This window comes from Lissotriton vulgaris, chromosome 10 (assembly GCF_964263255.1).
Source record: "Lissotriton vulgaris chromosome 10, aLisVul1.2, whole genome shotgun sequence".
Classification (NCBI taxonomy): Eukaryota; Metazoa; Chordata; class Amphibia; order Caudata; family Salamandridae; genus Lissotriton; species Lissotriton vulgaris.
In genome coordinates, this window is record NC_141698.1 from 246105284 (window position 1) to 246124426 (window position 19143).

General features: G+C 45.6%; 1 protein-coding gene across 3 annotated transcripts in view; it reads right to left on the reverse strand.

Annotated features, from left to right (window-relative positions):
• Window positions 1-19143, reverse strand: part of LOC147685041 (uncharacterized) — a 434659-nt gene that overhangs the window by 260716 nt on the left and 154800 nt on the right. For all 3 annotated transcript variants that reach the window (XR_015300672.1, XM_086940933.1, XM_086940932.1), the window contains one exon: window positions 7939-8026. Coding sequence is in view for 2 of the 3 variants with exons in the window: in XM_086940933.1 (XP_086797059.1) it covers window positions 7939-8026 (88 nt within the window). In the remaining variant the exon portion in view is untranslated. The remainder of the gene's footprint in view (window positions 1-7938; window positions 8027-19143) is intronic.

A 19143-nucleotide genomic window follows, 5' to 3' on the forward strand; every position in this document is an offset into this window, starting at 1 on the left:
CATCATCGGGCAGCTCCTCATTGGGCCGGCGTTGCAATGGCCAACATGCCAGACAGGGGGGCTCTTTACCGGAGGTCTTTTCTTTCTGTCGATGCAAGTTGAGTGGAGTGCTGGGGCATGTAGTAAGGGTTTCTGAATAAAAGTGTAGGGAGTTTGTGTCTATAAAAATAACTAAAGGAATCTGTATGGGAAATAGTTATTTTTACTGACACACCCTCCCGACTCTTCTACTCAAACCTCCTCCCCACAAGCCCCACCACACCACTCAACTCACATCGGCAAAAAGAAAAGCCCTCCAGCAAAGAACACCCCCTGTGGTGCCGGACCAACAAGGAGCTGCCTAATGATGAAGCATGACATCCCTTGGGTGTGTGAAGGCCCTTGCTTCTAAAAACAGAACGTCTCCTTCCGTACAAAATGAAAGTTTCTCCACTTAGGAAATGCATACTTCTTGTTTTACAAATGTAACCATGGGTCATGTATACAGGATCTGTCTCAAGCACTGGTCCCTCAGTTTCATTGTTTTGGTATTTACTTTTAGAACTTCCCTACAGCATAACTAGGATACTGGTGAGATTCAGGTTATTAAGTGAGCGCTGTACTCTACAAATCTATAACTTTTTCAAGTGTACTAATCATGAAACTCTCTAAATTCAGTATTGATGCAGTTGCTGAGACAGTTCGAACTTTCGGTGTGCTTCACATAGCAGAGGCTCCTCCACTGGTCAGCTGAGGGAAAGGAAAAATAAAATGATAATAAAACAGCATTATTATCATTTTATTTTTTCCTCTAGACCGAGCTGAGACTTTGAGTGTGGGCCGTGCCTTTACTGACACGGAATGGGAGTTATGGGCAGCATTTGTTAGGTCCTGGTCTCCAGTCCTCTTTTGCTGACCATGCCCAGATACATCACATGACACCCCGGATATATAAAAAGGAGTCCTACCCTTGTGTCCATGCTTGTTATTGCTACCTGGTGGTTCCTGCATTCTGGCTCCGGTGTTTTCTGTTTGATGGCTGTTGTCTTTACACGGGCTCGTGTGAAGAATTGGAGGATTCCTGCTGATTACAAGTTGTTCCCCTTTTTCCTTGCTACCCTCCTTGCCCCAGTCCCTGTTTATTGGTCTTCTCCGTGTTTTTTCTAAACCTGCCCCATTCCTTAGCGAGGGTTCGTAGTTAGTGAGCGTTCTTTAGTTTATTCCCTTCCTTTACTTAGTTTAATTCCTTATCCTGTTTTTGGACCGTGGGGGTTTAACATTCAGGGGCCCCTGTCTGTTATTTGCCCGCTTTTGCTGTCCTCCCGTTTTGGAGACGCGGAGTCCCGGTCGCGAGAGCGCTACCAGTCCGCCTCGTTATACGGAAGTGACGTTTTCGTCCATTCCGCGAAGCAAACCCGGCTGGGTTTGTTTACTTTCCTTCCGAGCGAGTGGAGGAAAAGACGCGTTCTCGCTGATCCCTCATCTGATTCAGTAGCGCCCGATACAGAGGGGTTTTTTCAGACCTGTAAAAGGGGTCTGTTTTTCACCCTGTATCTCCTCAATTGAACCGAACCTAACACCCTTACTTTGTTATGTTAAGTCCTGTCAGGAAGTGCCTGAGAGATGTTATCTCGGGGGTGTACTGATGGACAAACTCCTTGACGCCAAGCCTGCTTTATCTTCCGGTAAGTGTCTGTGACAGTATATGGTTGGATATCGGTGTTGTGTTGCTAAAGAAGGACTGGGGATTGTATAATTACAGTAGGGTGTATTTTGTGTTCCCCTATTTTTGCAGGTGCAGAAGAAGGAGGCGGGTGTATCTTTTAAACCAAGATAAACGGGTGGAAGGTTTGGTTACCTTTTTGTTTCCACCCTCTTTTCTGGTTCAGCAGCTTACTCATGTGTACCATTCAGTGAGTGGTTGGTGAGCCGGAGAAGGGGACTGGATTATTCCTCGTTCCTGCAGTGTGTGGGTTGGGCAGGAGTCCAACAGAATAACAAGCCCACGTATTAATACACTGCCCGAACTTGGATGGACGAGGCAGGAGGAGGGGCTATGGCGGGCGCAGAAGCACCCTCCATGATAGATATAATGGGGGCCCTTGCTGCATTACAGGCGCAAGTACAGGAATTAAGACAGGAGAACGTAGGGTTGAGGCAAGAGCTGGTAGCTGTAAGGGCTCAGGCCCAGGCACAACCTAGAGCGCAAAATCCCGTTATACATCCGGCTACCTTCCAATATGGGGGAGCAGGACAGAGTAATCCCGGGGGAGGGACACCTGTGGCAATTACCGTAAATTCCCCTGTTCCTGTACCTCTGGCCCCACCTGAACGGTTTTATGGAGACAGCGGGAAATACGAGATGTTCATGAACCAGTGCCAGTTACACTTCATATGTAGGCCTGGTGCGTTTCCAGACGATGCTGCGAAGGTGGCCTTTACACTCTCATATCTGGCTGGTACTGCTGCACAGTGGGCTATCCCCTTAGTGGAAGGAAATGACCAAGTATTGAGAGATTATAATGCTTTCAAGGAGTTGATGAGGGGATTGTTTGCCAAGCATGCGTTCATGCAAGCCAGTGATTCGGAATTACTAAAACTATGACAGGGGCGACAGGATCTTCTGACATATATCGCGTCTTTCAATAGATTGATTGCAGAGACACATTGGCCTGCTGATAAGCGGACGTCTTTATTCTATCAGGGTCTTAACGACGATCTGAAGGATGTGGTATCACAAGTCGTGGATCCCCCTGAAGAGTGCGCCGCTTTCATTGACTTAGTGGTTAAATTGAACCATAGGTTGGCAGAGCGAGGTGGTGATCGTGGTCGTTTCCAGGTGTCCAGAGGGAGCTTTGTAAAGACCGAGGTGAAACAGCAACCCAGTGAAGCCAAACCAGAGCCCATGGAAATAGGAGGAGTCAGGGGGCCCCTTACACCTGAAGAAAGAAAGAGACGTAGAGATCAGAACTTATGTCTCTATTGTGGACAGGGGGGGCATTTCGCAAGGGAGTGTCCCGTTAAACCTTCTGGAGCTAGTTATGGCAAAAAGGTGGCATATGTAAATGTGGAAAGGGCACACCTAATCCCGCCAAGCAGAGCTCAATATGAGGTGTTGGGGGCAGTGGATGTGGCACCCCGACATTTTGTGATTACGGCACAGCTTCTATTGGCAGAATATCAAAGGGTGCCTGTTTCGGTATTATTGGATTCGGGGGCCACAGGCAATTTTATCGACATCTCCCTAGCAGAGAAGCTCGGCGTGCCTTGTCGGTATAAAGAACAGCCAGAGCCGGTCCGAGCGATAGACGGAACTGAGTTGTCATCAGGGTGCATCACTAGACAAACCCTGCCGCTTCGCTTGTTATGTGACAATGGTCACTCGGAATGTGTGGTGTTTGACTTGATAGACGCGCCTTCCTTTGGATTGGTTCTGGGGGTACCTTGGCTCCAGGAGCACAATCCTAGGATTGATTGGGTACTTCGGCGTGTCACTCTTGATTCGCATTATTGCTTGAAGCATTGCTATGGCGAGGCTAGTGGGAAGGTCCCTCCACTATATTGCGCAGCCATGGAAGAGAAAGGAGTTCCGAAACAGTACGTGGAATACGCCGATGTGTTTGATAAGGGTCGTGCGCAGAGTCTGCCGCCACATCGGTCGTTTGACTGTAAGATAGACCTCGTGGAAGGGGTTCCCCTGCCTTGTAGTAGAGTGTATGCACTGTCTGAACCCGAGGAAAAACATCTCAAAGAATATCTGGATGAGATGTTGGCATTAGGTTTTATCCGTCCCTCTTCTTCGCCTGTCTCTTCGGCGATCTTTTTTATACCGAAGAAAGAAGGCACTCTTAGGGCGTGTGTGGACTACCGGACACTGAATAAGGCCACTATTAAGAACAGGTACCCTCTTCCACTCATCCCCGTGTTGCTGGATCAGCTCCGCAGGGCCACAGTGTTCACCAAGTTGGACTTGCGTGGAGCATATCATCTGATCAGGGTGCGGCCCGGTGATGAGTGGAAGACGGCTTTTAAAACGAAACATGGGTTGTATGAATACTGTGTGATGCCGTTCGGCCTGTGTAACGCGCCGGCGGCGTTCCAGTATTTCATAAATGAGGTCTTGAGTGAACATCTGGACAAGACAGTGATTGTCTACTTGGATGACATCCTTATCTTCTCGGAGACTGGAGTAGACCATCCCACTCATGTGCGACAAGTGTTGCAGAAGCTGCGGGAACATCGGTTATATGCCAAACTGGAAAAATGTCAGTTTGATGCGAAAGAGGTAGAGTTTTTGGGGTTTCTCATATCCGCTGATGGGATCCGAATGGACCCTAAAAAGATACAGGCTATTCTATCTTGGCCAGTGCCCACTACGGTGAAGCACATACAGGTACTTTTGGGGTTCGCCAATTTCTACCGGCGTTTTATCACTCACTTTTCGGATATTGTTGCACCTATGACCCGCCTGTTAAGAAAGGGGGTGTCCTTTGAGTGGACCCCGGAGGCACAGGGCGCTTTTCAGTTACTGTTGGAGACCTTTACAACCGCGCCAGTACTGGCTCATCCTGATCCGTCATCCCCCTTTTTTGTAGAAACGGATGCTTCTGCCTGTGCAGTTGGTGGGGTTTTGTCCCAGAAGGAGGGAGGCACAGGAGATATGCACCCTATCGCTTATTTTTCGAAAACATTGTTGCCGGCCGAACGAAACTATACAGTAGCGGAGCGTGAACTTTTGGCGGTGAAGTTGTCGTTTGAGGAATGGCGTCACTACCTCTGGGGGGCCCGTCATACCGTTACCATCTATACAGATCACAAGAATCTAGAATATTTTAGATCAGCCCGGGCCTTAACACCGAGACAAATGCGATGGGTCTTGTTTTTCAATGAATATGATTATGTAATCACCTACAGACCTGCCGCTCAGCAGATTAAATCTGACGCTTTGTCTCGGATTCATGTCGACCCAGAGGAAGTGAAGGCAGGGAAGGAAACTAGACCTATGCTTGATGTAAGTAGGATTGTGGGAGCAGCTTCGGTGGAAGAATTCGCTTCCAGGATTAAAGAACTTTTGCGCAACATGGACTTGGCCCCGTGGTTGCGCTTATCACAGGTGGTGGCTAGAGAGGGGTTGTTATATCAGGGTGACAGGTTGTTCATTCCCCCAGAGTTGAGACCAAGGGTGGTAGAATGGTGTCATTCCTCCTCTTTAGTTGCGCACCCAGGAATTGGGAAGACAAAGGAGTTGTGTCTGAGGTGGTTTTGGTGGGATACGGTGGCACAGGATATCCAGAAGTATGTGACAGCTTGCCCTGTGTGTGCCATAAACAAGCCCTCGCATAGTAAGCCTTCGGGCCTTCTTCAGCCGTTGGCAGTACCCCCTTCCCCTTGGCATACTGTTAGTATGGATTTCGTTACGGACCTTCCCTTGGCTTCTGGCTTCACGGCTGTTTTTGTGGTCGTAGACTTGTTTACCAAGATGGCTCACTTTATACCGCTCCGTAACATTCCCACAGCGAAGGAGATGGCCTGGGAGTTCTTGGTTTCGATAGTGCGGTTACATGGGTTGCCCACCGCGGTCGTCTCAGACAGGGGTGCGCAGTTTGTGTCTCACTTCTGGAAGGAGCTCTGTCTGGTGCTTAAGATGGATGTACGCTTGTCATCTGCATACCACCCCCAGTCAGATGGGCAGACGGAACGCACCAACCAGACAATGGAACAGTATTTGAGATGCCTGACTACGTCCCTCTCGTGTGACTGGGTGAGGGCTTTGCCTATTGCTGAATTCGCATATAATAACAGTGTACATTCGGCCTTGGGTATGACGCCATTCTACTGCTCTATGGGATACCATCCTAAAGCCCTGGCCATTCAACCCACTGGGCACTTGCCAGCCATTGATGACATCTGTAAACGTTTGGGAAACATCTGGGAGGCGGCCAGGGGTAGCTTACAGGATGCTAAGGAGGCTATGAAGGTACAAGCTGATCGCCATAGGGTTCCAGCCCCTGGTTATAAGGTGGGCGATCAGGTATGGTTGGCTTCCCGTAATTTGAAACTACCGGGTTCACGTAAACTACAACCCCGGTATGTAGGCCCATTCCCTGTGGATAAGGTAGTCAACCCTGTGGCGATAAAGCTTTTACTACCTTCGGACTATAAGATCCATCCCGTGTTTCACACCTCCTTGCTGAAGCCTTTTGTTCCCACAGATCAGGTTCTGCCCCCTCCTGCCCCCGTACTTGTGGATGGCGAAGAGGAGTTTGAGGTACAGGCCATTCTTGATTCAAGGCGGAGACGGGGTAGGTTGTATTACCTGGTGGATTGGAAGGGGTATGCCCCGGAGGATAGGACGTGGGAGCCAGCTGGAGGTGTACATGCGCCTCGGTTGGTGAGGTTATTCCATAGACTGCATCCCCGGAAGCCAAGACCTGTGGGGAGGATTATCGGGGGGGGGGGTACTGTTAGGTCCTGGTCCCCAGTCCTCTTTTGCTGACCATGCCCAGATACATCACATGACACCCCGGATATATAAAAAGGAGTCCTACCCTTGTGTCCATGCTTGTTATTGCTACCTGGTGGTTCCTGCATTCTGGCTCCGGTGTTTTCTGTTTGATGGCTGTTGTCTTTACACGGGCTCGTGTGAAGAATTGGAGGATTCCTGCTGATTACAAGTTGTTCCCCTTTTTCCTTGCTACCCTCCTTGCCCCAGTCCCTGTTTATTGGTCTTCTCCGTGTTTTTTCTAAACCTGCCCCATTCCTTAGCGAGGGTTCGTAGTTAGTGAGCGTTCTTTAGTTTATTCCCTTCCTTTACTTAGTTTAATTCCTTATCCTGTTTTTGGACCGTGGGGGTTTAACATTCAGGGGCCCCTGTCTGTTATTTGCCCGCTTTTGCTGTCCTCCCGTTTTGGAGACGCGGAGTCCCGGTCGCGAGAGCGCTACCAGTCCGCCTTGTTATACGGAAGTGACGTTTTCGTCCATTCCGCGAAGCAAACCCGGCTGGGTTTGTTTACTTTCCTTCCGAGCGAGTGGAGGAAAAGACGCGTTCTCGCTGATCCCTCATCTGATTCAGTAGCGCCCGATACAGAGGGGTTTTTTCAGACCTGTAAAAGGGGTCTGTTTTTCACCCTGTATCTCCTCAATTGAACCGAACCTAACACCCTTACTTTGTTATGTTAAGTCCTGTCAGGAAGTGCCTGAGAGATGTTATCTCGGGGGTGTACTGATGGACAAACTCCTTGACGCCAAGCCTGCTTTATCTTCCGGTAAGTGTCTGTGACAGTATATGGTTGGATATCGGTGTTGTGTTGCTAAAGAAGGACTGGGGATTGTATAATTACAGTAGGGTGTATTTTGTGTTCCCCTATTTTTGCAGGTGCAGAAGAAGGAGGCGGGTGTATCTTTTAAACCAAGATAAACGGGTGGAAGGTTTGGTTACCTTTTTGTTTCCACCCTCTTTTCTGGTTCAGCAGCTTACTAATGTGTACCATTCAGTGAGTGGTTGGTGAGCCGGAGAAGGGGACTGGATTATTCCTCGTTCCTGCAGTGTGTGGGTTGGGCAGGAGTCCAACAGCATTGCCATCAGTGCACATGACGGTTTGGCTGGCCGTCTTAAGATGGCCAAACCATCATGTGCATTGACATCTCCCCAGCCCACGTTGCATTGCCGGGTTGAGGGAACAGCAGGTGTAGGCTCCCAGCCCCATTTTGGTAAAAAAAACAAGCCCCTCAGGCAAATCCCTGTGCTTCAGCAGGAAGGAAAAGTGTGGCTGAGCGGTGATTGGCAAGGAGCAGGTAAGTTAATTTATTTTATTGTTTATTTTGTGGTCCATCCAAACCCCCACCCCATACCATTCCCCCGCCCGTCACTCTGCAGCAAGACCAACCACTACTGCTTCACACCTAACTTCACAAGATGTGCTAGGTTGCATTAAATTAGCTGTATTTACTGGCTCTTACCTAGAACATAAATGCACCACAAGGATCAGGGTGAGCAGCAGGAAAACCCCAGCAGAGCAGGAGACAACCACTAAGGCCAGCAGGAATGCTGCAGGGACAACAAGATGTTAATTCTACAAGTATATGTGACAAGCCTATGACAAAATCACAAACAGTTTTTAAAGGTCTGCTCCTTAAAAATTATGCTTTGTTGACCAGAGTCAGTCCTATTTCATGTTAGTTTGGCATATGACTGACTATGGTCCATACCTGTTAGACTTTCAGAGGTGACCCTATATGCCTCATGCACTCTGCTCATCCAGGTCATTAATATCAGTTGCAAAAATATAGTTGTTTAAAATATCGTTTTTTGATTATTGTTATGTATTTTAGTGTATATTTTAAATACTTATGATATTTATGATGTATTTTTTTGTTTAATTATTGTTTATGTTTGTTAATTTATGTATTACATTTTTCGTAGGTATGAAGTTTAATTTAATAAAATGTTGTGCTTTTTAGTTCCGTAGTCGGTTGTGCGTTTATAGGGGTACAGGGTAGGAAGTAATTCAATTGTAACAAATTAATGATTATTGTAAATGTATTATTAATTAATTGATATTTAAGTACATTAATTATGCTATAACTTAATCCTCAAACTGTCTGGATTCCTCTCAATCCGGATTCTGACCCAGACATAGTACAGAGTCTGCGTTGGTGGCAGTCACTGATAACATCAGATTGCTGCTGGATAATGGTCAAGCTGTACTTTTGGTGCTGCTTGATCTGTCCGCAGCATTCAACACCATCTCCCACCAGTCACTACTTAGGAGACTGGGGGACATAGACATTAAAGTGAATGCCTTGAAGTGGATGGCTAACTTTCTGCCTGACAGAACTCAGGCAATTACCCATGGCCCCTTTCGCTTGGAGACCACTAGGGTGACCAAGGGAGTACCACAGGGCTCATGTTTGAGCCCTACTTTAGTCAACATTTATGCTACTCCCCTGGCAAGATGACTAAGGAAGTTAGGGTTTATTCATATATCCTACACTGATGACACTCAACTCCGACTCTCCTTTGACAAAGCCAATCCCAGCATTCAGACCACCTTTTCGAAGGGTATGAAAGTCATCGTGGACTGGTTGACAGATAACTTTCTCCAACTCAATGCAGGAAAGTCAAAGATAATGCAGTTTGGAGAAGCGACGGTAAAGTGGTCCCCTAGCTGGTGGCCAGAGGAACTGGGTTCTGCCGCAAGTCCGAAACAGGTGGTAAAAAACCTTGGAGTCCGAAAAGACCACAAACTCAGATTGGGGGAGCATAAAACCTCTACCGCTGGAGCATGCTTACACAGCCTTAGTCTTCTCAGAAGAGTCTTACCTCTTTCCACATGGAAAACCTTGATTCAGGCATTAGTACTAAGTCGTCTGGATTACTGTAACGCTTTGCTGATTTCGGCTAATGAACGCTCCATAAACAAATTGCAGGTAGTCCAGAACACTGCATCCCGCCTGGTGGCCAATGCCCTCCCCCCCTCCTCCAGACCACATCTCTCCCCATTCTTCAAAAATTGCACTGGTTACCAGTACGGAAGAGAATCAAATTTAAGATCTGTTATATTGTTTATAAATCTATAAACAACTTAGACCTCAGTTACCTAAACAACAAATTCATCAGTTATCTGCCTTCCACGCCCCCCCCATTCTGGAGTGAAAGCACTTCTCCTAGTCCTGCGCTTCAAAAAAACCTGTTTGGGCTGCAAAGTCTATTTCCACCTGGCCCCAGGCTACTGGAAGCAACTTCCTATCCACTTATGTCAATGCATGGACTACCTGGCTTTCAGAAAGTTGCTAAAAACTACACTGTTCTGATTTGTTACTTCTTAGTTGATTATGAAAGTCTTAGCACAGAGATACCCTGATGGGGTGATTCAGGCGCTTTATAAATAAAATAAAATAAAATAAAATAAAATAAATGTAAATTTAATATGTGAGTTGCGGAGTAATAGGAGTCAAGGGTGGGAGGTTATTTATTTCTAAATAATTAATAATTAGTTGTTTATTATTATTAATTAATTGAGCATTAACTATGTTAATTGTGTGATTATTTGTTTTTAGGTGTGGGTTGTGGGATTTATAGGGGTAAAGGGTGTGGAGTAAATGAATTTTTTAATTTAAATTAATTAATACATAGGTGTTAAATACTAATAATTTCTAAATTGACAATTATTTTAAAGTGTAAAAAAATGTGTTTTTAAGTTAAATTTTAGGTGCAGAATGTGGCTTTATAGGGGTAAAGAGTGGGAAGTTAATTCTTTTTAATGAATTAATATGTTTTTTTTTAAATTTGTTTTTTAAATTCTTTTTATTAACTGCATAGAAAAAACACAGTGGTGTACATCACAGCTGCAGCACTGAACGCATAATTGTACCAGACAGGACCGAGGCATATCACATAAAGTCACAGATCTAAGCCTTACAGTATACAGAATTACATTATAAATTTAACATTTCGAGTGATTCGTCAACTCTGGCTATCGCGGGGGGTTCACAGAGATGGCCCCTGTACTCATTCCGGCCGGAACAAACACCTACCCTCTTCTGTGGGTAGCCCCTTGCCACGTAGACTGTCTTTTCTTGGAGCATGCACCAGTCCATGTCCGTTTTCCATGTACCAATCTTTGGAGGCACACCCGCCCCCCACAGTCTGGCTATATTACGTTTTGCAATAACAAACCCAAGTGTAGCCCATGCTCTACCCCGTGTAGACAGATCAGTGGGTTCCCATATATTCAGCAGGCATCGTTTCGCCTCCCCCCGCAACTCTACCCCCCAGACCTCACGCATGCACTGGTGTATTCGTTGTCAGTAGACCTGTAGCAGAGGACATTCCAAAAGGATGTGAAAAAACGTCCCTAACTCCGTGCAGCCCCTCCAACAGAGCCCGTCAGAGCCACGGCCCATGAACTGCAGCCTTGTTCCTGAGATATAAACTCGATGGAGTATTTTCAGTTGAATTAAACGAAGTCTAGCCGATATGGCCACCTCCTCAGGGGACGTCAGCGCTCCATTCCACTCCTCCTCATCTATTTCCAGCCCGTCCGCCTTCCATTTTCTCTTGAGATTATGCAGCAACTCTGGGGAGTTATTAACAATTTTTTTATGTGTGAGGGAAATGGCGCGGTCAGGAATGAGACCATCAAGCAGTCTGCCTTCCAGGGGGAGGATGCTGGTGGAAGGGTCCCAGGGGGAATGTTGGACTGGAGGGAGTGGCAAACCTGCAAATAGCAGAAGAATTCTTTTGGGGCAAGCTCATAAGTCTGCTGGAGCTGTGTGAAAGATACGACCCATGTAGAGCCCCATAGGTCTCGAATGTGGGAGATCCCAATCAAGTCCCAGTTATGGAACCCATTAGTGCGGTGCAGGTTACCCAGGCGTTCAGAAGTCCACAACGGGGTGGACATGGTGAGGGTGCCAGCCCAACCCAGTTTCTTTTGCACCACATGCCAGATTTGCACCGAGTGTTTGGTGGGCCCAGTGAGCGGGAACCTGCCCGGCTTGCAGTACATCGCTCTCTCGTAGTTCCCCCCGGCAGCAGCCACTGATCCATCCCATACCACGGGTCGTTACAATCACAGTATGTGCCCTAGTTGATGGCCGAGAGCTATGCAGCCCAGTAATATTTACTGATATCGGGTAGCGCAATACCCCCATCAAACCAACTAAGCATCAATTTCTAAAGGGAGATACGAGGCGCCTCAGCCCATAGAAGCTCCCGGAGAGAGGCTTCAAGTGTCGCTGAGTATGACTGTGGCACAAGATTAGGATGGTTCTATAACGCGCATAAGAATCTCGGCAGTGCCATCATTTTAAACAGTGACGCCCTGCTCAACAGGGACAATGGGAGTCTGCGCCACTGGGCCGAGTCCCTCTTGAAACGCTGTAAAGGAGGGAGGAGGTTCTTCTTGCATCGAGTACTCGCAGTCTTGGAGACATAGACCCCTAGGTACTTAAACCCATCTGCAGCTATTGTAATTGTGCAATCGCGGGGCACAATCGGTGGGTCGCCATGAAGGACATAGAGTACAGACTTGATCCAATTTATTCTGTAGCCAGAGTTTCGCCCAAAGCTTGTGAAAATGTCCATGGCCACCATGAGTGATTTGCGAGGACTAGCGAGATACAGAAGGATGTCATCCGCGTAAAGCGAGATTCTGTCCTCCCGTCAGTCTGCCCATCGGAGCCCCTTTATAGAAAGGTCTTGTCGAATCCAGGCCGCTAAAGGCTCCAGGGACAGAGCAAAGAGCAGCGGCAAGAGGAGACACCCCTGCCGCGTCCCCCTCTCTAGAGCAAATACCTCAGAGAGTTTGTTATTGACAGTAACCTGCGTGAGTGGCTCAAAGGAGGCGGACCCAGCCAATAAACTCGGGCCCGAAACCCAGCTTCCGGAGGACCGCTATAATGTATGGCCATTCAAGAGTAACAAAAGCCATGGCTGCGTCTAGTGACACTAGCACAGCGTCCTCCCGGATGATGTGGCAGCGCCCCAACACCCCTTGCACTCGACGGAGGTTAAGAGCAGTATTGCGATGTGGCATAAAGCCCAACTGGTCTGGGTGGACCAGTGTCGGTAGGACAGGTCAGAGTCTGTTAGCGAGAACCTTAGCCAAGATCTTGGGTTCTGAATTGAGTAGGGAAATAGGCCTATAGGAGGCACTAATATGTTGTTTTTAATGATAAATATTTGTTTAATAAAGATCTAATTTGTTAATGGTGCAATACATTTTTTTTATTTTAGATGTGGGTTGTGGGTTTTGTAGTGGTATGGGATGGGAAGTAAATACATTTTAAGCAATGAATCATTAATTTTTAATTAATATGAACTATAATTTTATAATTAATCATGTTTATTTTGTATATAGTTTCTGTTACATTTTATGACTGTGTTGTGTGTTTTGTAGGCGTATATTGTAGGAAGTACATTGATTAATATTTGATAATAAGTAATATTCAATTAATGATAATTAGTTTGTTGATAAATATTTGTATTACTAATGTATATAATTATTTTTTTAAGTTAAATTTTAGGTGCAGGCAGGGAGTTTTGTGGGGTTATAGGGTGGGAGGTAACTACATTAAAAGTATGTCATAAATATTTTTGGGTACATAATTTCTAAATAAAAAAATATATTTGTAAGAAAATTATGTTTGCATAATATTTGTTAGTATTTGTGATGTGTATTTAACATTTTGATATTTGTTTTAACATTTTCAATATTAAATATATTTGTATTTTCTATTTAGCATATTTTTTTTATATTTCACTGACTGTAGTGGGAATAGTACATTTTATCCCTCTGCAATCCAACACTTTCCCTACTGTTGTACTGACTGGAGTGAGAACAGAATAATGTACCCTTCTGCTATACAACACTTCCCCATCTGTTGTACTAACCGGAATGGGAATAATAAATCTTACCCCACCACCATCCAACACTTTCCCTACTGTTGTACTGACCGGTGTGGGAAGAGTTAATCTTACCTCACCACACTCCAACACTTTCCCTACTGATGTACAGACTGGAATGGGAATAGCAAAGTTTACCTCTCTGCTATCCAACACATTTTATGTACTGTTCTATGGACTGGAGTGGGAATAGTAAATGTTACCCATCCACTATCCAACTCTTTCCCTAATGTTGTACTCACTGGAGTGGGAATACTAAATTTTACTCTTCTGCATTCCAACAGTTTCCCTACTGTTGTACTGCCTGGAATAGTTATAGTAAATATTACCTATCCACAATGAAACACTTTCATTACTGTTGAATCTACTGGAGGGAGATTTCTAAACTTTACCCAGTTGTATTACTTTTTCATTGCTTAGAGTGGGAATAGTAAGTTTTTTATTTATTTATTATAATAGTTTGCATAGTTTTGTATACATTGTAGTAGGAATACTACATGTATTGAATTGTATATTTTATAATTATTTTGATATTGTTAAAATGTATATTATTATGTTTTTGTTTATTTAATTGTTTTATATCTTTAATTATTAATGTGTAAAATATTTTTCCTAATTTTAAGAATATTATGTTTACTTTTCACATTTAATTAGAACAGTTTGTTATTTAAAGATGTATTTTAGGAGGAGGAGCTATGTCAGCAAGCAAGATGGCTGCTTAGGCTCCCGGCTCCGCCGACCTCTGTAACCCACCACGATATCCTGTACGCTATCCTGACTTTACGCCCAGTCTCTGTGTGCATGAACTGTTCCACACTCCGATGGTGAAATCCGGATACTTTTATCGGCTTGTTTGACGAAGTTCCATCGAGTTAAAGTTTGCTGCCTACTTCAATGGTGAAGCCGGGGCCTGGAGTACTTTCACAGCCGGGCTGTAGTGCAACAACATCGGCCAGGAGGATCGGGCTGGGTCCGGTCAACCGGAGTGGAGGCTTTAATTCACCCCGAAATTGACAGCGATCGTTTCCATTGCTTAGCATCGACCGAAGGGTGAGTCAGCTTGCTGCCGGCTGCGGGTGGGGACCCCTGTCCCGCGGCCCAGTTTCACGGTCTCCGGGGTTCGGTGGTTTGGGGTCTCTGGCCTGCGGCCTTCAACGGCTTGACCGCGGCTGCGGACGAAGACTGGTCACCCCTCGCAATTGCACTTTCGTGGTCCTGTCTGTACCTCCCGAGGATGCCAGATTCACCCGGGGAGGTGATTGTGACCGATGTCGGGCATGAAACCATGAATCGTGCGGTGCATGAGCCATCACTGAGGTCAAAACTGGCAGAACTTTGGGCATTTCGCTCACATTTGGATACTTTGGTGAACAAAAAGGGACACGTGCTAATCTGCAATGCTCCGGACGGAACCTGGCCGGAATCTACAGCCATTCATACCGCGGCCATTTTGATTCCGTGCGAGAGCCCCGTGAGGAAACAGGCATTGGATCCATCGGATGGTGCCTTGGGAGATTGTGTTCCCGAGGATGTCATGGTATTGCTGAACCTTCCACTACCACCGGCTTTGGAGATAACATCAGGCACGCCCCCCCCGGAGACTTTTGTTTGTGACTCTCTATTTCCTTTGTGGTCATCTTCTCCTTTCCTGGTGACGCTGCGACTCCTGTGCAAGACACATTGGGACTGTTCAACTAGGAGGGAGAGTCCGTCTGCGTCTACAGTTCCTGTGGACTCACTGCCTGCCAGTAGCCATGGACTGCTTTCTGATGACTCTTTGCCTCTTTATTGCTTCTTCTTGTGCCTTTGGGTCTCGCTGGGAGGGGTTCGTGTTCTGGTTCGGAAGGGCCAAGGTTGAGATCGACTGGGTCGGGAATGGTTGACATGGCGTTCATAAATGTTGGATTTGTAATTGTTTGCTCTGAGAGGCTGGGCGGTGTCACACGGTACCCTCTACTTTCATCTATATTGGTGTCTTAAACTTGTCTTTATAATGACAGGGGGTGGCTGTCTCAGGCGGGGGGGTCTAAAGGGCCGGGAGCCCACACGGATATGCCCTCCTCCGCTTTTTTTCCTACCTTTGGGGTTTTAGTTATTAGGGGCGACAGGCACGCTGCTAGTGGGGTCAGGCTATATAGCCATCTGCAGGGGTGCAGGGTGGGGGGTTGGAGGTTTTTTTTTATTTTGCCTTTTTTATTTTCAATGGCCTTTCTTTCTTTCTTCCTTTCCCTTTTTAAGGATCAGTATATCTATGAATCAACTAGACTCTTATTGTGTGCTCGTATTTCGTGCTGATGCTCTTATGATATCCTGACTCCCGGGTGGGCGGGCTCTGAGTGCCGGAGCAATATGGAATGTAAATCTTGTTATCTTTCGTACAGGTCTCAATGCTCTGGCGCCACTTTTCCATTATAGTGGTTACTTCATGCAAATCCTGTTTTTACCCTGTCCCCCGCATTCTGTTTGACTGTATAGCACCTGATCCTTTCGTATAAAATATAAAATTAAACCTCTATCTCATCCTGGAACCCATCTGTGCATTCTAAATACAATTCTTATCCTGATTCGCTGCCGGACCTCGGGATTGTCGGCTGATGAGCTGTTTTGTACGGGGATATTGGAGATTTTAATTTTCTTAGCGGCCGGCCCCAGCGGTTGTAGGCCCATACTTGTATTTTTTACTGAATGCTACAATAAAGGTTTTAAAAAAAAAACAGATGTCTTTTATTGGTATATGTATATATATATTTGTTGTTATATATTTATATTGTTTAAAAACTTTGAAATTATAATATTAATTGAAATTGCTTGTTTAATAATTGTTTTTAAAGTAGAAATATATAAAAATATATATTAATTGTTATATATGTGTTTAACTTTTTTTATTAAGTTTATTATATTTTAGTAAAATATATGTTACATATTTTATTTTTTCATTAATGTTAATATTTAATTTATTGAATATTTATTATTTAATTAGAGAAATATTTAAAAAGTGATACTTAATACAAATATATTTATGACAGGGATGTTTTATGGTCCATATTTTTGGACTTACCATTATAGGATGATGATATTTTTGACATCGATATTTTGGATACAATATTTTTGTATGGGGATATTTCGGGTGGTAATATTATACCAGTGAACGCACATTTCAATTACGTTTACCTAGTTTTTTAAATTATTTTTTAATAGTGCACGGTACAGACATCTCTGATGAATACAGTATCAATCAATTGTGCAACATCAAACAATCATCAACCCATCCCCTTCCTGTATAAAAAGACGATAAGAATCAGTCATGGCATCCTGTGAAAATTCCACACACAAGTCCGCATCCCATAACATATTCCCTTTACATGGATTGTCCAGTGGTACGTCGATTGTACATGACACCCCTCTAACCACCAGCTACTAATCCCCCTGTTCAATCCGAGCCAATAAATCAGATCCGTAATCCATTTGTTGGTGCTCGGAAGCTGACGACTGTCCCACGTGAACAGCACCCTCCTCCGTGCCAACAATAACGCAATTTGTACAAAGTGCCCCACAGTAACTTTCAGACCCGGCACATATCCTAGCAGACATACCAGTGGAGTGCAATCAATTATAAGGCCCGTCATTGTGTTTAGCAACCTCACAGCCTCCTCCAAATATTGATGTACCAGCCTACAATTCCACGCAAGATGAAGGAAGTCAGCATCCCCCTGACCACAACGCTTACAACTGTTAGTATCTCTGAGCCCCAGCTTGTGTAATTTCAGAGGTGTATGATGCACCTGGTGCAGAAACTTCGGGTGTATAATGCGTGAATTACCATTAAACAACAGTCTCCCTGTTAATAAGCATATCTTCTCCCATATGTCCCCCGTGACTGCTGGATCTAGTATACCATTCCAGTACTCTAAGTTTTGTCATCTTGATGGACCGTCTCCTCCTGTACCACCTTGTATAACCTAGTCAGTAGTTTTTTCTTTGATCGGGCCCCTATTACCAGCTGCAGCGCCTTCTAAGCCAATGGTTCATCAGGGAAACTATCATAGTGATCCCGCACTGCCCTGCGGAGCCTATAACAGATATACTTAAAGAGTGGTGTGGCATTTTGTATATAGTCTAGGTCTGCGCTTGTTACTTATGTCCCACTGACATAAAGGTCGCCCATATGTGTTAACCCTTCCTCCCTAAGAGCCGCAACTGGACCCCTCCCACCAGCCACTGAAAAGGCAGCAGGCCCCGCAATAGAAGGCTCAGGAGCATACAGGGGAAACCTATTAGAACGCTTTCCGATTTCCTGCCATGCTGCAATGGTAGTGTCAATCGTGTTGATCTCCAGCTTAGGTGTCTGTCTGCGCCTGTGTGTGATATAACCCTTGAGATGTACGGGATACGCATCACCCTCCTCTACAGCCAGGTGCGGGATAAAATCATGTGAACGAAACCAAAAGTATGCATGCTGTGCCTGACCACACAAGTAATACACGTAAAAGTCTGGAGCATTAAACCCTGCCCTGCCGAAGAGCAATGTCAGTGTGGCCCAACTTATTCTCTGCAGCTTCGCCCCCCACACAAGTCTGAGCAGTTGAGACTGGACTGTTTTAAAAAATTGCTTAGTCAGAGGAACCGGAATATTACAAAACAGGTATAGAAACTTCGGCAAAATTGTCATTTTTATAACCGCTATGCGGTCCGCCAGGGAAAGTGGCAACCCAACCCAGCAATCTATATGCTTTACCAGCTCCGTGTAGGCCCGACCATAGTTTTCCCTGATGACCGTTTCAGGGTCATGGTGTATCCACACACCCAAATATTTAACCGGGTCCTCCGACCATACCAGAGGATATTCCACCTGGGTTGGCGTTGTGGCAGGCGTAAGGAGAATGAGAACCGACTTCTCCGGGTTGATTTGCAACTCCGATAAGAGGCCAAACCTGATATATTCTCAAATGATCAGGGAGAGATATGTCTGCACCTCACGCACGTATACGACCATGTCATCTGCATGAAGCGAAATCCCAATTGGGCGATTATTAAAATTCAAGGCATCCGCCCTATGAGCTTGCCGAATGTTACACGCCAGTGGTTCTAACACAATGGCAAAAAGAAACGGGGACAGTGGCCAGCCCTGGCTGGTACTCCTCTCAATAGCAAATGGCTCCGACGTGAGTCTGCCCACCCTGACCCTTGCAGAAGCATCCGTGTACAGGACTTGAATCCAGAAACAAAGATGGTGGGGAAACCCATTCTACCTAGAATATATAGCATATATTTCCATTCTATAGAGTCAAAGGCCTTGGCCGTGTCCAACACCACGGGCAAGGCTAGCAACTACAGGTTGAGCACATGGAGCATAGCGAATATTGTGCGCAAATTCAAAGTTGTAGATCGATCCGGGATAAAGACGTACTGGTCCGTCAAGACGAGCAGGGACATCAACGGTTGCAATTTCGTGGCTAAAATCCTCGCCAAAATTTTAGATGCGATGTTGATCAATGAAAGTGGATGATACGACTCGCACCTCTCAGGTGACTTATCTTTTTTCAACAGGGTGATAATTAAGGCCTGCCGTAGAGATGCGGAAGGTAACCCACATCATGTGCCTCTGCATACATTGCCAATATATGGGGCGTAAGGATATCAACATACTGTTTAAAAAATTCGGCCATCATACCATCAGGCTGAGGTGCTTTCTTGTTAGGTAGTGAGAGAATGGCCCCCCCTAACGTCTTCCTCACCTATAGGAAGGCTAAGATACT